The sequence below is a fragment of the Felis catus genome, chromosome B1, assembly GCF_018350175.1.
Source record: "Felis catus isolate Fca126 chromosome B1, F.catus_Fca126_mat1.0, whole genome shotgun sequence".
In the NCBI taxonomy this organism is placed as follows: domain Eukaryota; kingdom Metazoa; phylum Chordata; class Mammalia; order Carnivora; family Felidae; genus Felis; species Felis catus.
Genome location: NC_058371.1, coordinates 139883054 through 139904371, shown reverse-complemented (window position 1 = coordinate 139904371; position 21318 = coordinate 139883054). Strand labels below are relative to the sequence as shown.

The window sequence follows — 21318 nt, the reverse complement described above, 5'->3', positions numbered from 1 at the left end:
TAAAAAAAAAAAAGAAAACTTCTAATTGCAAAATCTTTCTCTCCCTCTTTGAAATATATTTAAGTCTCTTTCCAGTTTTACAGATCCAAGGGGGAAGGTCTCTCTCAACCTGAGAGCTACCCCTTTGAAATGTATTCACCAAACAAGATGGTAACCCTATCTCCCAGTCTCTGTGGAAGGGCAGTAGCCTAACTTCATGGGTACCTAGCTCCAAATTTTAACACTACCCCCTGTCAGTAAAAGAAGAGAAAGTTTATTTCTATTTTGGGTAAAACCAGTTAGCATATACAGGTGGCCTGCAATTCCTTCCACTCCCTTGTCCCACCTCTGTTGAGTTCAATCTCTCCCCTATTGCAATAGTCTTTTTTTTTTTAAGATTTTATTTTATTTTATTTTATTATTATTATTTTTAATGTTTACTTATTTTTGAGAGAGAGAGAGAGAGAGACAGAGCTCAAGAGGGGAAGGGCCAGAGAGAGAGGGAGACACAGAATCTGAAGCAGGCTCTAGGCTCTGAGCTGTCAGCACAGAGCCTGATGCGGGGCTCGAACTCACGAACCGTGAGATCATGACCTGAGCCGAAGTCGGACGCTTAACCGACTGAGCCACCCAGGCACCCCAAGATTTTATTTTTTAAGTAATCTCTATTCCCAATGTGGGGCTTGAACCCACAACCCCAAGATCAAGAGTCACATGCTCCAGTCAGGCACCCTTATAATAACCTTGAATAAGGTCTTCCTTACCTGTTTAATGTTGTTGAATGCAGTTTTTCTTTATTGCTACATATTTCTCCCATTCCAAGGAAGAAAGGAGAGCCAGGAGGGAAGAGAGAGGGAAGGAGAAAATAAAAAACAAAGGAAGGGCTGATCCAACAAATTATTATAGTTATCCTTTCTTCAGTTAAAGGATATTGCAAAATTAAAGTGGCAGAAAGAACAATTTCAGAATAAAAGAATTCTTTCAAGTTGAATAAACCTAGCATTATGAAAAATATAATCCATTTTCTTTTCTTTTGTCATTTCAGCACTGACTTCTGTGCACTGGGGTTTAGGAACCACAGACCTATGGGATGAACTCTAAACTCCACCTGGTTGTTTTCTTCTTTGAGGCTACTGATAATCTGGTCTAAATTTTCTATTTTCAAGATTCCCTCCCATCTTCACTCCAATCAAATACATCCGCCCTCAATTTCATTTTTCTCTTCATCTGTAATGGGCTTTTCCCTCCTTTCTTCATGCCTAGGTCCTGCTTTCCTTTCAGGACCCAGTTTATCCTGATTCCTCCATGAATACAAAACCTTTCTCAAAAACAAACTGGTGGTTGCCAAAGGGGAGGGATTTGGGGGTATGGATGAAACTGGTGAAGGGGATTAAGAAGTACCATCTTCCAGTTATAAAACACATGAAACACAGGGATATAACGTACAGCACAGGGAACATAGTCAGTAATATGGTAACAACTCTGTATAGTGACAGATGGTAACTACACTTATGGCGGTCACTATTTTGAAATGTACGTAAATATCAAATCAGCCATGCTGTACGCCAGAAACTAATACAATACTGTATGTCAACTATTCTCCAAATTAAAACAAAACAAAACCTTTCTCTGGTGCTCTTTCTCTTCTTGCTCTAACCTCTTGAAAGTCACTTTCTTTTTCTTTTTTCAGTAAAAATCATGTGGAATTTCATTGACTACTTCACTCTATACAGTGCCCAAATGTGTACTTTCAACCCAGACCTCTCTCTGGAATTCCCGACTTGTATATTCAACAGCTTTATGATATTTCCACTGGAATAGCTGTATAGACATCTTTCACTCAACATTTCCAAAACAAAAGAAGTCCTCATCTTCTTCCAAACACTGCTCTACCTGATGACAACATGTTCTTCTAGTCCCTCATGTGAAAACACTTAGAATTATTGTCGGGGTGCTTGGGTGGCTCAGTAGTTGGGCATCCGACTTTGGCTCAGGTCATGATCTCACCGTCCGTGGGTTCGAGCCCCGCATCGGGTTCTGTGCTGACAGCTCGAAGCCTGGAGCTTGCTTCCAATTCTGTGTCTCCCTCTCTCTCTGACCCTCCCCCACTCAAGCTCTGTCTCTGTCTCTCTCAAAAATAAATAAACATTAAAAAATTTTTTTTAAATAAAAAAAAAGAATTACTGTGAATGTCCTTCTCTCACACCCACATCTACTCTGTCTAGGCATCCCATAGATTCCACCTTTACACAGATGTATTCAAATCCAATCACTTCTCACCATCTCACATTTAGTGGAGCCATTCTCCCCTCTCCTAGATTACTGAATTAGGCAAGGAATTAGTCTCTGTATTTCCACATTTGCCCCTCTCTGCAAAATCTATTTATACACAGTAGCCAGAATGATCCTTTCAAAGTATTAAGTCATATCATGTCACCTTACAATGGCTCTCCAATTCACTCAGAAGAAAAACTCATGTCGTTAATATGACTTACAAAACCCTATACAATCCATCCCCTCCCCCCCCCCCCCCATTCTCTCCTACTCTTCTTGAGACTCCTGCTCTCCCAGGATACCTCCATTCCAGCCCACTGGCCACCTTGCTTTGCTTTAAACTTGTCAGACAGAATGACCCTTTAGGCTTTGTTCTAGCTGCTCCTGCTGCATAAAACACTCTTCCCTTGGGTGGTCTTCAGGGTTCACGTTCACACCTTCCTCAAGTCTTTATTCATATCTCACGTTTGCAACAAAAATTACTTTGATCCCTTACTTAATATTACAACTTGCACCTTCACTCTCTCCATCTCTGACACAACCAATGTCACTCTTTCTAAAATCACCTTACTCTTAAACTACCTTGAGTCACAATGTGCTCTCCTGAGAACCGGAAAGACCTAGAAGACTCCCTTAAAAGTACAATGACTTGTAAATTCGAAAATGAGTCATTTAACCTCAGCTTCCCTGCACACCAAAACTGTAAGTGCCTATGGGATACAAGTCTTTGTATCCTATACAAGGATGAGAAGAGATGGCTAGAGGAACAGAATAAGAGGAAGGACGGAGAAAGAGTATCATTTAGTGAGCTAATCACTGAGAAACTACGTAATTTGTAATCTAACCACATCCTGAGAGACAAGAAAACTTGCAAATTGCAACATGAATTGCAAATGACGAGAGAAAAAAAACCTAGATATTTTCAAACAGAGACAGGTGTTGATAAAGAGTTATCCAGAAAATTTAGTAGTGGCCCAAGGTCCTTATGGATGTTTGTTTTCCTTGCAATGTTTTCTTACAGTGAGAAAGACAACTGTCTCTATACAGATAATATTGAGTTACTTTGTTTTTTGAAGGAAGGGACACCTAGGTGGCTCAGTCAGTTAAGCATCTGACTCCTGATTTAGGCTCAGGTCATAATCTCATGGTTTGTGGATTCAAGTCCTCTGCCCTGGCAACGTGGAGCCTGCTTGGGATTCTCTCCTTCTGTCTCTGTCCCGTTCCTGCTCTCTCTCCCCCTCTCTCTCAAAATAAATAAAAATAAAAACACTTCTTAAAAAATGAAGATCAAAATATAAACCCATGCAACCATGAGATGTGAGAAAATGTTTTGGTTTGTAATTTTGGTATTTTGAAGGGCAAGAATTTGGGGTTTCTTGCTTTGATTACTGTATTTTTTATAAAGATAATATACTCATAAAAATAATAGCCATGTGATCAGTCCCTTTTAGTGCTTTCTGTTTTCATGTTCAACTGAATATGAAAACTTTCCATGAACCCTAAAAATTTCCTACAAGGAAAACACTATCTTAACAACAAAGTTCACATTTGACATTATTGCATCTTAGGTAATACAAATCAATCATCTCAACTAAAATAGAGTTTCAAACTAAGATATAGCAAACTATTGAAATCAAATTATTTACTCATGTTAGAAAGCACCAACATTTAAAAGGGACAAAAATATGAGCTCACCATTAAAACACACTCATAATTTCAAAAACCTGATCAATGTCTTAGACACAATAACCCAACCTTCATAACACAAAAAAAATTATTCCATTTTGATAATTAATGTTTTAATAAAAATGTTTCATTTGAAAATCATTCTCCTACCTTATTTTGATTTTAAATGACTTCTGAATTTTATGAATATCAGAACAAAATGTATCCTATCTTAAAATCTCTTTTTAATGAGACTAAAGGAAAAAAACAGAATCTAGAATGAATTCTATACAAAGTTTTCCTTGTGGTGCTCTCCAGTGTCATTGTTGGCATCTTCCTTATTATAATATGCAACAGCACTCAGAATCTGTAAATTATTTCTGGATGGAATCATTTTTAAAAAGTAACTTTATGCAACTTTTTACTCACACATTCTGTGGCTGTGACTATCAATGAGCTTGAGATAACAGATTTTCCTCCATTAAAGCTCACTGAAACATCAAGAGTTCTGAAAGAAAATGAAAGAAACGATAATTAAAAATAAATGAAAAACAAGAGGATTGTGGGAGATTTTTGTTTCTGCATATAATTCAAAACAAGCAAGAATGTTTACTTTTGGTCAGTTATCCCAACTTTTTTCTTTCTTAGCTCCAGTCATTACTTAGTAGCCAGAGGCAAATTCCTTAAATGATCTAATTGTTCCTAAAAGAAAGATTAACATAAATAGTAACATTAAAAAATTCCTTGAGAGAAATGCTGAGGCTGTCTTCCCAATACCCTAAAAAGAATAACAAAAAACAAACAAACAAAAAAAAAACCACTTAGATCCTATTTACCATATTTCCCCTCTCTTCAGACATTACTACCATCACAAGATTATTAAGAATAAAAAATTGGAGGAGTACGTGGGTGGCTCAGTAGGTTAAGTGTCCGACTTCTGCTCAGGTCATGATCTCATGGTTTGTGGGTTCGAGCCACATATTGAGCTGTCAGCTCAGAGCTTGGAGCCTGCTTTGGATTCTGTGTCTCCCTCTCTCTCTGTCCCTGCCCTACTTGCGCTCTCTCTGTCAAAAATAAACATTAAAAAAAATTCTTAAAAAATAGATAGGTAAATAAATAAATAATTGGAAATAATAAACCATTCAAGGTTAAAATATAGAGAAAGTGATAATACAGGAGAGAGAAACTGAAGAAAAACGAGAATGCAATGTCCATGTAGGTATTTGTTGTAGACGATCCTAGGACATCAAAATATCTTGACAAAGGTAAATATCAATACTACCCAAAGCTATCTACACATTCAATGCAATCCCAATCAAAATTGCACCAGCATTCTTCTCGAAACTAGAACAAGGAATCCTAAAATTCATATGGAACCACAAAAGGCCCCGAATAGCCAAAGGAATTTTGAAGAAGAAGACCAAAGCAGGAGGCATCACAATCCCAGACTTTAGCCTCTACTACAAAGCTGTCATCATCAAGACAGCATGCTATTGGCACAAAAACAGACACATAGACCAATGGAATAGAATAGAAACCCCAGAACTAGACCCACAAACGCATGGCCAACTCATCTTTGACAAAGCAGGAAAGAGCATCCAATGGAAAAAAGACAGTCTCTTTAACAAATGGTGCTGGGAGAACTGGACAGCAACATGCAGAAGGTTGAAACTAGACCATTTTCTCACACCATTCACAAAAATAAACTCAAAATGGATAAAGGACCTGAATGTGAGACAGGACCATCAAAACCTTAGAGGAGAAAGCAGGAAAAGACCTCTCTGACCTCAGCCGTAGCAATCTCTTACTCGACACATCCCCAAAGGCAAGGGAATTAAAAGCAAAAGTGAATTACTGAGACCTTATGAAGATAAAAAGCTTCTGCACAGCAAAGGAAACAACCAACAAAACTAAAAGGCAACCAACGGAATGGGAAAAGATATTTGCAAATGACATATCAGACAAAGGGCTAGTATCCAAAATCTATAAAGAGCTCACCAAACTCCACACCCAAAAAACAAACAACCCAGTGAAGAAATGGGCAGAAAACATGAAAAGACACTTCTCTAAAGAAGACATCCGGATGGCCAACAGGCACATGAAAAGATGTTCAGCGTCGCTCCTTATCAGGGAAATACAAATCAAAACCACACTCAGATATCACCTCACGCCAGTCAGAGTGGCCAAAATGAACAAATCAGGAGACTATAGATGCTGGCGAGGATGTGGAGAAACGGGAACCCTCTTGCACTGTTGGTAGGAATGCAAAGTGGTGCAGCCGCTCTGGAAAGCAGTGTGGAGGTTCCTCAGAAAATTAAAAATAGACCTACCCTATGACCCAGCAATAGCACTGCTAGGAATTTATCCAAGGGATACAGGAGTACTGATGCATAGGGGCACTTGTACCCCAATGTTTATAGCAGCACTCTCAACAATAGCCAAATTGTGGAAAGAGCCTAAATGTCCATCAACTGATGAATGGATAAAGAAATTGTGGTTTATATACACAATGGAGTACTACGTGGCAATGAGAAAAAATGAAATATGGCCTTTTGTAGCAACGTGGATGGAACTGGAGAGTGTGATGCTAAGTGAAATAAGCCATACAGAGAAAGACAGATACCATATGGTTTCACTCTTATGTGGATCCTGAGAAACTTAACAGAAACCCATGGGGGAAGGGAAGAAAAAAAAAAAAAAAAGAGGTTAGAGTGGGAGAGAGCCAAAACATAGGAGACTGTTAAAAACTGAGAACAAACTGAGGGTTGATGGGGGGTGGGAGGGCGGGGAGGGTGGGTGATGGGTATTGAGGAGGGCACCTTTTGGGATGAGCACTGGGTGTTGTATGGAAACCAATTTGACAATAAATTTCATATATTAAAAAAAATATCTTGACAAAGGTACAAGAAGAAAGAATAATTTTTTTTCATGGCTAAGATACATCAGAATTAGAATACAGCTCTTACTTTGGAAACATGATTTCAAATTTTAAGATAAGTAATAATAGTTAAAATTTCATTAATTCAGATTCTAGCAATTATTTGTGATCAGTCAGCCAGGAGTTGGTAACTTTCTAAAGAATGGCTCTAAGATATCAAAAGGGGAAAAAATGACAAGGGGATTTTAAAATATTAAGGAAACAGCCCTTTTCCAAAATAGTTTACACAGTATATTATCCTATAATATTTGGAATGCCAACATTTCAAAGCTATCCATTCATTAAAGCAGAAAGTAGTAGATAACATTTTGGTACTCTAACTTCTATACAGAGCCATGCTCCCATCCTCCGAAAATATTCTAAATTCCAAGCATTAATAGCTAAAAACTTTGCCTGAATTACTCTGAATCAACAAAATGTTATATGTTGAAGTTTTCTTCTCTATTCCTTGAATTGAAAGCCAAATTCACTACCACTTACAAAGAATTCTGATAAAAGAGAAGCAATCTCAAACCACCGGTAAAATTTCAATTACGATGCCAGAGATGGGGGATGAGAAATATTATTTAGCCCCTGCTATGTGCCAGATACCCAGCCTAGGCATTTTATGAACATCATCTCATTCATCGTCACAACAGCCCTTAAAGAAAGTAGTAGTTTCACAGTTGTGCAGATGGGGTACATCAGGCCCAGAAATGCTAATTACCTTGCCTAAAGTGGTAAAGCTAGGGTTCTAACTAATTTTGAAGTCTTTCCATCAGACCACGCAAGCTTGTTGAAATCAGAGTCCTTAGTGTGTTTCTTTTCTCGCCGTGATATTTAGTTTGGATTCACACAGGAACAAGAGACACCAGAAAAGATACTCCTAGCAAACCCGAAGCTGAGCTCTTCTTCAAAAATCAGTAATACTTCTGTTTAAAATATTTCTTTAAATTATTCCCTTCAAAATACTTTGTTAAAAAAAAAAGGTTTAGCTATATCCAGAAAAGAATGAGAACTTAAGATATTTATATCAACTTGTTTGAACTTTTGAACTAGTTCAACACAGAATGCCAAGTGGTTTATTTAAGAAAGAAAACTTAAACCCAATTGCTTATTCTGCAGAACCAAGTGCCTTGTTTTATTTACTTTTTTTGAAGACTAAGCAGAGTTGAATCCAAAAATAATCTTTCCTAGTTCCCAATTCCTCTACTTTGAAACGTACCAGAAAGCATATGACATGGTAAGTATGGTTTTAGTTTGGGGGAAGGGACTATCTGATTCACAATAATGTATGATTGTTGCAAATAATCTTACTGATTCAACTTTTATGCGTTCAGCAGATACTGACTGAAGTTGTTTATAACCTGGCACTTAGAACTCACCAGAAATAAACCAGTTCTCTAATTAATGAAGGAAACATTAAAAATTTTGATGCTTCCAGACTGAGAAAAAAAGAAAAAAGGATTTTAATGCTTATCCAAGTGGAATAAGAACAGAAGATCTATTTTACAACAAAGTTCTTTCCTCTAGTAGAAATGCATGCCAACGAGATCTTCTAGGCAGCCAATATAACTGCAGTTATCTCCAAAACTCAGTCTAGTATCATGTGGCTGGTTTCACATAAAACTGAGACAAGTCTCCACAGATGGAAAGGCACCTGATGTTTCTTTTGACATGTGGACTCAACTGAAACAATATGATCTTTACCTTCTTGAGAGCAGAGCATGGCCAGCAGCAGCAGCATTGATAACGATGGCGTTTATCGAGTCCCTACTACGAGCCAGACACACGGCTCTCCTCTCGTTTAATCTTCACAGAGACCCCCTGAGCTAGGCAGCAGCATTTTCTCCACTTCCCAAGACAGGAAACTGAAGCTTACAAAGGTAACTTGCCCAAACCTTAAACTTCTCTGACTCTGGAGTCCAAGTGCTTCTTTTATTTCTACCACATACTTCTTTCATCCCTGATAAATATGTGAGAATCTTACATTTAAATTTCTCTCATCGGCAAGAGCTGAGTAACACTCCTCCAGGTTTTTACTACATTCACTTACCATATTGCTCATACTAATACATTTACCATATTGCCCATGGTTAACTAGAATGGCATTTACTAACTGCTAAGATAACACAAAAAACACGCTCCAAAAGTTACTCTTGCATTTAAATGTTGTTGTTTCTTTAGTGAAACGTTTTTGAAATTATCGGTATGATACTGGCACATGAATGATACCTTTGCCCAAAGGTATGCTGCTCCTTTGCATGCAGATTGGTAAAGCCACCTCACCCTCTAACCCAAACCTAATACCCTGACCTTTTGTTGACTCAAAATTCCAATACATATATTTAATGTTTGCCATCTTATTTTATGTCATTTCCATTCGTATCTATGCATTGCTCATTCCTACATAACCCCTACTTCTGGTTAGTGTATCACTAACAGTAGAACCCACACTCACAGTTGATAGACACTTTGTTATGGATGAAAATGTATGAAAGCCACGTTGGTTTTACACAGAAGTGAGAGGTGAGGGGAGAGTTCATTTTTCATTTGTCCCAAGAATCAATTAAAATTATAAAAGGGGAGAGGTCTAGCCCACAAGTTGAGAAATCAGGAGTCCTGGGTTTGAAGCCCAGTCCCTATACTCTCAACCTTGCATTCCTCAATCTGTAAAATGGGGATAATTTTACCTATTTCAGAGTTGTTTGGGGGAAGAGAGCCTGGAAAAATAAGAAGCATAAAATACCCAACATAGGATACAGCAGTTATTCTTATATTACTGTAACACTTGACTATTTTTCTAACAGACTATTCAGAATAACAAGGTACTTTTATATAAAGCTTTTAGACCCAAGTGAAAATATAACACAGATAATACAGAAGAATATCTAGCAGCAATAAAATAATTACCTAACACTTTTTGGCTCAAAGAACTTTTCTACTCACTGCCATGTAAAACTACAGATAAATTGTTCAAAAACTGCCTAGAATATAACATCATCCAGGTTCCTGTACAGAAATGTTTCAGTGTTATTTCCTTCCTGTTACAAAACATCATCTGATTAAACCCAACATCATAGCTGTGTTGGGCTGTATGTTTACACCTCAAACCTAAAACTGCACTCTAAATTGGTTTATGAATGTTTGCCAATAAGTTCATGATTCATTTAATCACTCAATCATTCTATTACTAGTTAATTAAACAAACACTTACAAATTGCTACAATAGGCCAAGCTAGGCTGTGCTTGGTAACAGGACTGGGGTAACAAATAAAACACAGTATTACAGTGTAAGTGAAAGGAAGCCACATAAACAATTACAATAGAGTGTGACATTAACTAAAAGAGGTATAAGCACAGGAGTACTAGCGGACCTAGTTGTGAGAGATACAACTTGTTCAGCTTTGCCAAGGGGACATCAACAAAGGCTTCCTGCAGGGAGTCACTCAAAGATGAATCCTACATAATGACCAGGAGATAATAAGGAAAAGAGATTAGAAAAGGATCCACGAAGAAGGAGGCTATTTGATAGGCTGGAAGGTAAGGAAGGCACAGAACAGTCAAGGAACTAAAACCATTCAACGTAGCAGCATCACAAGATGTGACAGTGAGAATATATGGCCTGAGGCTGGAAAAGGGAGTAGGAAAGGATCAGGAAAAAGCCAGGATGCCATCTTTAGACATTTGGAATTAGTCTTAAGAGTTTTTAAATTATGTAGAAATATTGGCAGAACTGTGTTTTCACAAATATCGTTCTTTTTTACAGTGTAGAACGTGGATTGGAAGAGTAGATTCTACAGTAGAAACACCATTTATGGATGTCGTGGTATATTTCACATTAGAGCCAAAGTAGAAATGAACTAAAATAGTGGCAATAAGGGTGGTGTGAAAATGAAAGTTGGGAGATCTTAAGGAGTTAAAATAAAAATGATTGGACATTTAGGATGTTAATGGTGACGAAGAAGGAAATAGTTAATGATGACTTAACAGTTTCTACCTTGGTGTGAGGTGGGTTACATAGGAAACACAGGAAACAGAGCAGGTTTGAACAGAAGTACCTAGGCTTAACTTGGGAGCTTCAAGTTGAATGGGCCATGAAAAATCCAAGTGAAGCAGTAGACTTTCGGATAATGGACTTTCGGATAGTGCCTTTAGAGCTAAGAAAAAGATCTTGTCTTGAGATTTGGAGCTCCTCAGCAAGAAAAGGAAGCCTTGAAGAACATGCATTTATGAATAAGTATGCCAACAATGGTGATAACTGAGAGTAAGGGACAGTATGAAGAGGAGCCTGCAGTGACATCTGAGAAGAAACAGCCAGCTAGGTGAGAATAAAAAGTCATGAAAGACAAAGGGAGAACCTTCTGAGACAGGAATGGCCCACAGTGCCTAATGCAGGGTGGTTAGGGAAGATCAGTCTAAGAACTGAAAACTTCCAACATCCTTTTCTATAAATTGGTTCTACGTTGTTCAGAATTGCTCACAAATATCTTAATACACTCTTGGTTCCATCCTTGGAATATTTTTTTTTTTCAAAGTATAAGGATCAGGGTGCCTGGGTGGCTCCTTCCATAGAACATGCAACTCTTGATCTCCAGGTTGTGAGTTCAAACCGCATGTTGGGTCTAGAGCTCATTTAAGCACAAAAAAAACAAAAAACAAAAAACAACAACAAAAAAACAAAACAAAGTAGAAGGACAGAAGAAACCCAAACAACTCACCATAGCAAAAAGACTGTTTGAAGTACATTTTAATGTCAACTGGTATTCAATTAATAGTGATAAAACTAAATTCATTCCACATGAATTATTAAATAGTATTGTGATATATAATTAAGTAAATAAAATTCAGTAAGTCTTAATGGTCACAGTGAGTTTATTTAAAGATGCAGGAGAGTTCCCAAACAGAATAGCTCAGTGCCATATGTTAGAGCTACTTTGATCTAAGAAACTTCACACACCATGAACTATGGTTGACATTTCAATCCATGGTAGCCTATGTGCAAAGTATTCATTTACTACTGACTTGTGTAGCCAATAAAAGATGCCATTTTATGATCCATTAAAAAAGATGAAAAAATTAAATAAAATTATGAAAGGTATTTGCCAGAAGTAATAAATAATTTACCTCCAATTTGCACGTACTGAAAATTAAGCTGGCAACAACTCAAAAAGTTATAAAAATTATGGTGACTTAAGATATTTTGAAATCAAGTGCTACTATTAAATACTCTGCAGAGCTTTTTAAAAGTTAGTTTTGTGCATAATAAAGATGAAGAGTTGAAAAATAAGTCTTCATATTTGTGAATAAAGATTTCACTAGATTTCACTTATAGTGATAAGTATATATGTAAATAATGCTTTATCTAAGGATATCTTTTTAACGTGGTTAAAGGGTTCTTGAATAAAATAATTTCTTTTTAAGATATTTCAAAATATGTGTATACTAAAACAAACATTGCAGTTGGGAAATTGCTAGATTTCAGAAAGAACAGAAAGCTGTATTCAGAAATGTGCTGGCCATCACACCTGAAGCTGTACTGCAAATGTTTACAGTACTACCCTGAAAATAATCCCTTTCTAACTGTTTTTGCATATTTTAATAAAATAATGAAAAGATACTTGGAAATAATCACTCATTTTTAGTGCCTTTCATCCAAAAAAAGCCAAATCCCCTATTAATAGCAAAAAAAAAGTAAAAATAAAATGATAATACAAAATTTAGAAGCAGTATTTAAGAGGATTGAAACACATATCTAAGGATATCTCTATCTCATCATATATCTGTCCGTCTTTGAACACTTGTGGTTACCAAAACATTCTCTAAATTGTCAGAGATCTTCTTTGTATTGAGCTGAAATGTGCCTCTCTTTACCTTTTGCTCTTTCCTTCTCCTTTCCTTAGAGCAATAAAGAATAAGTCAGCTCTTTCACATGACAGAGCTGATGTTTGAAGACATCTGATATGTCATGCCTGAATCATATTTTAGAGTATTTTCAATTACATCGTATTTAACATTTCCATACTTGGCAACATCTTGTTGGCCACCTCTAGATGCGCTCCGACTAACTGTTCCTCTTAAAAGACAATTTCCAGAACTAAAAATAATACTGAGGATGGAGCCCCAATAAGGATTAGGTGAACTGATCACATTTATACGTATAATCAGAAAGCAATACACTATGGGAAAGAAAAAGATAAAATGCCCCACCACTGGGGTGGGGGATAGAGAGATAAAGAAACAGAGACGGTCCTCAGCCTTAACCCATCTCACCAAGATTCTAATGCTTACATTCAAAGTAAAGACATAACTACTGTCCTAGAATCTATGATAAAAATAAATAAGTCAAGTGTCATTCCTCATAATGCAAACAAGAGAGAATAAAGGCATTCTTATATCATCTGCTACTAAGGTAATGTTATTAGGTATTGTATAGATATATATACACATGCATGCATAGGTATATTTTTGAAAAGAAGTGTTCATGTGAGAAGCAGTGTTAAAGGCAGAATTTGTCCAGCCGAGAAAGAGAAGTAGAATGAATCAATTTTATTCCAGGTAAAATGATCATATTGAAAAACTAACAATGTTGAAGAAGAAAATAAAAAGGTTCTATTACCAGGTTAGGCTCTAACCCCAAGGTGGCCACACCATTCATCTGAATGAACCTTCAATATCACATGCCTAAAAATTTCCACATACGCTAATGTCCCACCACTTCTTACTCAAAACACTCTGTCATGTGTCTTCCCACATTGCCTTTTAAGAGAACTAATACTATCAGTTTCATCTGACTTAGATATTTATTTCATATTTGCCAGAAGATTCTGGCCAATGTTTTTGAAAGCACATTTAACTATACCATATGCCTCCTTAAATCATCTCTATCAAACAAGCTGTAGGATAAGGCTCTGGTTCATTCTGTTCTGTTTTTCTTTCTTCACAATGTGTTTATGTATATTTACCCAATTTGTTCTGCTCTTCTTGCCAAATTACAGGTTTGAGGATCTCAACTATTGCAGAACAGCTGTGCTATTGTTGACATCTCACTCAACAAGGGTCAGAGGAGAAGCCCATCCTTCAAGTACTGGGGACACGTGCACTTACACCATAAGGCGAATGCCCTGCGGTGGGGAGGATTCAAAGAACTCCACAGAGTCTTTCCTATTCAGACTTAAAACACTGGTACAAGTGAGCCACTGGCAGAAGTAAACTGCCAACAATCTACAGATTTCTCTCGGTAAGACAATTTGTTTAATCGCATGACATTTTAAAATTAAACTGTATCCAATGAAAGAAGTACAGAAGAACGACCTCATTACCACCACCTTTACATTCTTCCCATTTAAATACTAAGTATCCAGGGGCACGTGGGTGGCTCAGCCAGTTAAGTGTCCACCTCTTGGTTTCAGCTCAGGTCATGGTCTCGTGGTTTCGAGAGTTTGAGCCCCGTGTCAGACTCCATGCTGACAGTGTAGAGCCTGCTTGGGATTCCCTCCTCCCTCTCTCTCTGCCCCTTCCCCACTCACATTGTCTCTGTCTCTCTCCAAATTGATAAATAAACTTAAGTAAAATAAAATAAATAAATATTAAGAATCCATTCATCTCAATCTGGAAATCTATATCAAATAAAAAAATTTAATAAACAGAAATCTCTCTCAAAGAAAGTACTTCAAAGACCCATTTCAATAACACTAACTAATGATAGGCCTGGATAAGATTTGCCCAGGCAGTTTTAATGTCTGTTTACTCCACAACATCAATTTCCAAATGCAAAGCTATGGTCCTAGCTCTGCTGCTATATTCTTTGTCCCCATCTGCAAGCAAAGCATCTTCATATTAACCTTTTTACAAACTAACATTCACAAGTGTTTAGGTTTTTTTAAAAGAATAATCCTCAAACAAAAATGGAATTCAGGAAGTAACAGCAAGATGCAAAAGGAACTGATAGAGCAGGTTAATGAGATGAGGCACATGTCCACGGGTCCAGCTCTGAGACTAGGCATCTGGCTTTGAGGCTGTCTATCCAGGGTTACTTCACCAGGGTGTTGTTAATTATTGAAGTGAGAGAACAGGGGGAACCATCACCACATCTGTCACCCTCACACAGGAAAACCCTTCATTCGTTCTTGGGCCAGATGTGTTTATTTGAAACATAGACTAACTAGCTACTTAATGGGTTTGAATTCTTAGCCAAAAGCTAATTAGGCAAACATATTAAGCATCAGTCACCTTACAAGGCTAAACTGTTTCAGTTGTGTTGATTTTTATCCAATCTCATAAGAGAGCTCGTCACCTACAGAGGTATCTAAAGAAAAGTCAAGGCAAAGGAAAGGTCCAAATTACTTGCAACATACTTAGAAGAACAATAATGATATCCCCAAGTGCCCAATATACTAACAAATAAAACCTCATGTTTTGCCTCAGTGGTATCACGTGCTTGATACCAAAAAGAAAGCAGAAAAGCAAGAGAAAGCAAAAGTAATTATCTAAAATGTCCTTCCCCCCAAATCTCCAGTTCTCTTGTAGGTGAAATACTAATGTCAAAAGCCAAATAAGTGATGACTTCTCATGTCTGATATTTATTATGTTCTATATGTTTTTTTTTTAAATCACATGTCCTGGGTATTTAGTCAATCTACAAATCACTGAAGAATATCAGCAGTCTCTATAGTCTCTCAAAAAAAAAAAAAAAGAGGCAAATTCTAGAGAATACAAACTCAGTGTCTGGGATAAAACAGGCATACTGCATTTTATAACTACTTTGGAAAAGATGGTAAGATGTCTTCCTTAACCAATCATTGCTATTAAAAAGTCAAGATAGTTTTCTGTTCTCTTTTTCCTTTTTTTAAATGTTTATTTATTTTGAGAAAGAGAGCTGGGGAGACTCAGAGGGAGAGGAAGAGAGAGAATCCCGAGAAGGCTCAGCACTGTCAGCACAGAGTCCGATGCAGGGCTCGATCCCACAAGCGGTGAGATCAGGACTTTAGCTGAAATCAAGAGTTGGACGCTCAACCGACTGAGCCACCCATGTACCCCTCTATTCTCTTAAATGGCATGCCCCTCCCATAGGATTCTGGACATTTTTCTCCTACCTGATATAAGTCTCTCACCACCTCCAGCAATCAAAGGTACTTTTTTGCTCTTAATATAACTCGTAATTCAAAATATTTGAGGAAAATGCATCCATCCTCTCATCTAGCAAACATTTATGAATCTATTGTGTGCCAAGCATTGTGTTTGGTGTTACAGATACAGCAGGAATCAAAACAAAATCTATCCTAGCAGGAAAGAGACCCAAGAGAAAATAAATGCTTGGGAGAAAAAAATAACCATGAGAAGGGAATAGGGAGTGCCAAACGCAAGAGGAGAAAGACTGTATTGATTAAATAGGGTGACCAGGAAGGGTTTACCAAGAAGGTGACATGTGAACAAGGCCTAAAGAAGGTGAGAATGAGCCACAAGGAGAAGGGCATTTCAAGCAGCGGGAACAACAGGTATACAAGTGCCAACATAGTTGAGGAACAGCAAAGAGGCCTGTGTGACCATCACAAAAGGGGCAAAAGGAAGATGAATACTCTGACATGGTGAGCGGCCAGATCCTACAGAACCGTGTAGAACATGGCAATGTTTAGATTTTCACTCTGAGTGGAACAGGAAATATTATCAAGGATTTAAGGGAAAGGTGATATAAATGAACAGTTTTAAAAGGATCGCTATGCCAAGAACAGAAGCAGAAAAACCAGGAGAAGCTAATAAACCTTGTATATTTTATTTGCCTCTGCTCTATACGCAAGATCAATTTAAAGTAATTCTGTATCTTATTTATTATCCTAAACATATTCCTTCCACTACTTTTGGGCTAAGGAATATCTGAACTGTCTGCAATCATTTCCTTCATAATAGAGTGTAAAAAAAAATCACAAATGGAAATACTAAATTACTAACGAAATTATCTGTTTAGGTGATTTAAATAAAAGCTCTTCTTCCAAACTAACATCCTTCATTTTAACCAGCTATCATTATGGTTTATATTGTCACACCAAAGAACATGAGAAAACAGACCTTATAGGATGTGGATATTAAATTAAAGCACAAATACTTCCTAGTCCAAGGTATGCCTTATTGAGCCATACTCCTCTTGCTCTTTAATCTTGATATTTAAACACCATAGTAATTAGTCAAAATCTCACTTTGTAACTCATGTGTGTGTAGATGTGTGTAGGGGCATGTGTAAATTTAATACTACACAGTTCAAAATAATGCTTTGGCTCTGATTATTTAAAGGTTCTAACAGGGGCGCCTGGGTGGCGCAGTCGGTTGAGCGTCCGACTTCAGCCAGGTCACGATCTCGTGGTTCGGGAGTTCGAGCCCCGCGTCGGGCTCTGGGCTGATGGCTCAGAGCCTGGAGCCTGTTTCTGATTCTGTGTCTCCCTCTCTCTCTGCCCCTCCCCCATTCATGCTCTGTCTCTCTCTGTCCCAAAAATAAATAAACATTGAAAAAAAAATTTAAAAAAAATAAATAAAAAATAAAGGTTCTAACAATATCTCTTACGCATCCAGATAAATACTTATGGAGCCTTTTAATCAATATTTAAGAAATACGATAAAGCTGACTGAAGCATTTTCAACCTACTAAGAGTATATATGGTTAAAGTACTAGCCAGAGTAGTTTGCCTAGAACCACTATTTCATGTTCACTCTGTACATAAAAAAAAAAGATGCAATAAAATAATTAATGCATATTTGTCACCATTTCCTAATAATTTGTACCTAAAATGTTTTTAGTATGTTTTAAATGAAGTACTTACTCTCCAACTTTATTCAGTGTAGGTGCGGGACAAAGCATAGAATTAAGCTCCACACTTACTGGGTAAACACCTAGAAAATAAAATGGCACTGAATTAATAAAGAGCTTTATTTTTTCTCAGTTTCATTAATAATATGAAAAACATGGGGTGTCTGGGTGGCTCAGGTGGCTAAGCATCTGGCTCTGGACTTCAGCTCAGGTCATGATCTCATGGTTTGTGAGATCGAGCCCCACATTGGTCTTTGCACTGACAATATGGAGGACTTTCTCTCCTCCACTCTCCCTCTCTCTCTCAAAATAAATAAATAAACTTGAAAAAAAAATTTAAATTATATTAAAACATAATGGCAAGAAGGGTTTAACAGTGGAACATTAGATACATATTAGAATGAAAAACCAAATAGATTCTCATTGAAAAAGAGGAGAAGGAAAAGAGAATGAAAAAAATAGAGATTCTAGGCCTCACTGATATACACTGTTGGTAAATTGTGATTTTTTTCTTAGACTAAATTCACATGTATTTGTAGATACTATAAAATTATCATCTTCTCCATCTCCATTTTTTAAGTATCTTAGGCTTTTAAGGATAAGTGATATATATTTTAAAAGCAGAATTTAAAAACAATGGAGAGGGGCGCCTGGGTGGCTCAGTCGGTTGAGTGACCGACTTCGGCTCAGGTCATGATCTCGCAGTTTGTGAGTTTGAGCCCCGCGTCGGGCTCTGTGCTGACAGCTCAGAGCCTGGAGCCTACTTCAGATTCTATGTCTCCCCCTCTCTCTACCCCTCCCCTGCTCACGCTCTGTGTCTCTCTGTCTCTCAATAATAAACATTAAAAAAATTTTAAAAACAATGGAGAAAAGATGAATATCCAAAGAAGAATGAATGTATTTCAAGGCTTCAATAAAATAGTTGTATCTACAATAAATAAATACATTTCATAAAACAGAATGCTTAAATTGCCCTAATAATTTTAAATAATATAGGATCAAAAAAATCTGGACTATAAATATTCAGAAAAGTTACATAAACAAATGGATAATCCTGGATATGAGGGATGAAAATACAACCTGACTCTACTCATTTGTTTGAGAATTTAGTTTAATAAACTTAATCTTATGTAGCTAAGGGATAAATATGTTTATATTATAATCAAACACGTACCCAAAGGGAGCTAAGTAAAGCTAACTCTTAGATTCAGATGGCTAGTGAATAAAAATAAAATTACTTTGTCCTCTACAATTGTAGCATCTACTATGAAGCATTTGTTACAAATATTATTGTCTTGCTTTACCAAAATGATGATCCTAACAGGAAAGAGAGGAATTAATTCTGACATTTACCATGCTGAGATCCTCACCACGTTAATTCAACAAACACACACTGAACAGTTGCTGTGTACATAGCCAAAGCTGTGCTACTGGAGTGCTTAGTACCATCAGAAAAACAGCAAAATTGTAGATGAACCTCTCAAAACATAATTCCACCAGAGTTCACAGAGTTATGGTATCTGCCTTACAGATTAAAATTTTAGAAGCCAATATAATCATTGATAAGGAAAAAATGTCTCAATAGAGACCCAAAAGGCTCAGAATATTTAAGATCTATTTAAGGAGTTTTTCTCAGAATAGAAGATTAAAAACACTATCCTCATCTGCTTTTTTGAAAGCCATGTTAGGGAAAATAAAACCCTATTCCATAAATATGATAATTTTCAATAAACAGTGCTGGGTGGGCACTGAAGATAAAAATATGTGACACATTCAAAAACATAAAATATATGAAATATCGACAAGGCAAAAAGCCTATCTCCAGAAGCTGACTGGCAAATTATTGGGACATTAGATGAAGAAAATGAGTGAGCATAAAATGAGGCAATAAGTAGTAGAGCGGTCCAAGATAGTTAGATTTTCAGGCAAGAGTGACAATAAATAAATCTGGAGAAAGAGGCAATTAAATCAAGCAGTTGATGCAGTCCACACAGAATCAAGTTAGGAAAACTGGGTTCAACTCTCAGCTCTGCCCATTATTGGCTGTGTCACCACAGGCAAGTTATTTGACTCTTTCAGCCACTGGACCACTACCCATAAAATGAGGCTACTCAGGATAGGGTTCAGCATCTCTTAAGTTATGAACAAAGGTTGTAATCATGAAACAACAACAACAACAAAAAATTGTTATTACTACTGGCACTCTCACCAGACTTCATTTCTTTCTTCCTTGATTGAAAAATATAGCATAGTTGATTTCAGCTGGGAAAAAGAGGAAAACACTTGATACTTATATGCTGTACAGATATTCAAGCAACATAGAGATTATGAGGAACCTACTTTTTGTGTATGTTTCATTTACAGTGTAAGTACAGAGAACACTCCCATTCCGACTGCCCAAGATGAATCCTCTTCCATTCAAAACAATTTGAAATTCCTCTAGAAGCAAAAAGAAAAACAAACATTTTAACCCCTGCTTTACAAAAAATAAAAAGACATAACTTGAAAGGTCAAGGTACCCAGAATTAATTTCTTCATAGTATTCAGCCAACTAGTAACAATGAAGACATCATTGTCTTCAATTCTACTTGCTTTCTCGGACCCTCTAGGGAAATTCAGGGAAGATATCATTGATTGTCACATAGAAAGGTGACATTATTTAATTTTTTAAACAAAGTGGTTTCCAATAGTAACAAAGAAATTAGAACTAAAGCCTAACACTTATTCCCATATACCACAGGAACTTCCCCTTACCCTGTCTTCTCTGTCCCCAGTAGAAAGAAAGAAAGAAAAAAGAAGGAAGGAAGGAAAGAAAGAAAGAAAGAAAGAAAGAAAGAAAGAAGGAAGGAAGGAAGGAAGGAAGGAAGGAAGGAAGGAAGGAAGGAAGGAAGGAAGGAAGGAAGAAATTCTATCCTTAGGCAAATATCAGTAGGAAAGAACCCTCTTTGTTTTTCTGTACTCCCAAGTATTAAGATGTGGGAATGTAAAGAAAATTACTTACTCATGTTCTTTGTTTCTTAGAACAGTTTTGTATTTTCTTTAATCTCTGACACCCCATACAGAGTTCTTTAACAGTTTCTTGACATTACTAATCTGGTTTCATTTTCTTTTGCATACAAATTTAGAACCCAGCAGAGGACATGCACTTTGGATTACTAATCATCTATGACCAGTCAATAAAGGAAGTTTATTCAACATATTGCTCAGGACTCTATACAGGGGAAGTAGTCACTAAATGTTAGACAGTAAGATAAAATGCTAGAAAAAACGTTAACTGATCAAATACCTTGATAGGCCATTAAACATTTGCTATTTAGCTAGAAGAAGGCATATTAACTATTTTAACAGTGATTAACTCTCCATCTTCTCAAGCAATCTCCTAGCAAAATCTAACACATATACAGGAATGTATTAGCAAGAAAATATTGCTATGCCACTCTGCATGGAGTATATTATAAAAGGAATTTTACTTATAAAGGGCAGGTAAAACTTACAATGTGACTGTGAAAAAGATCATGGGCTTCAGAGTCAGATAGACAAGAGTCAAATAGGACAATTACTAAAGCAAATACTGACCCACTCTGCCTGGGTTTCCTCATCTGTTGAACCAGTGATTACAAAAATGTCAAATAGTGCTGGTATGAAGATTAAGTAAAGTTATAAAGGCAAAGGGATGCTCTGCGAT

At 36.8% G+C, this 21318-nt stretch overlaps 1 protein-coding gene across 1 annotated transcript in view; it reads right to left on the bottom strand.

The window, feature by feature from the left end:
* Window positions 1-21318, bottom strand: part of ANTXR2 (ANTXR cell adhesion molecule 2) — a 154236-nt gene that overhangs the window by 88697 nt on the left and 44221 nt on the right. Inside the window, exons 9-11 of the mRNA XM_011281741.3 lie at window positions 19974-20072; window positions 17647-17716; window positions 4348-4426 (exon numbers count right to left, since the gene is read on the bottom strand). Of these exons, the coding sequence (XP_011280043.1) occupies window positions 4348-4426; window positions 17647-17716; window positions 19974-20072 (248 nt within the window). The remainder of the gene's footprint in view (window positions 1-4347; window positions 4427-17646; window positions 17717-19973; window positions 20073-21318) is intronic.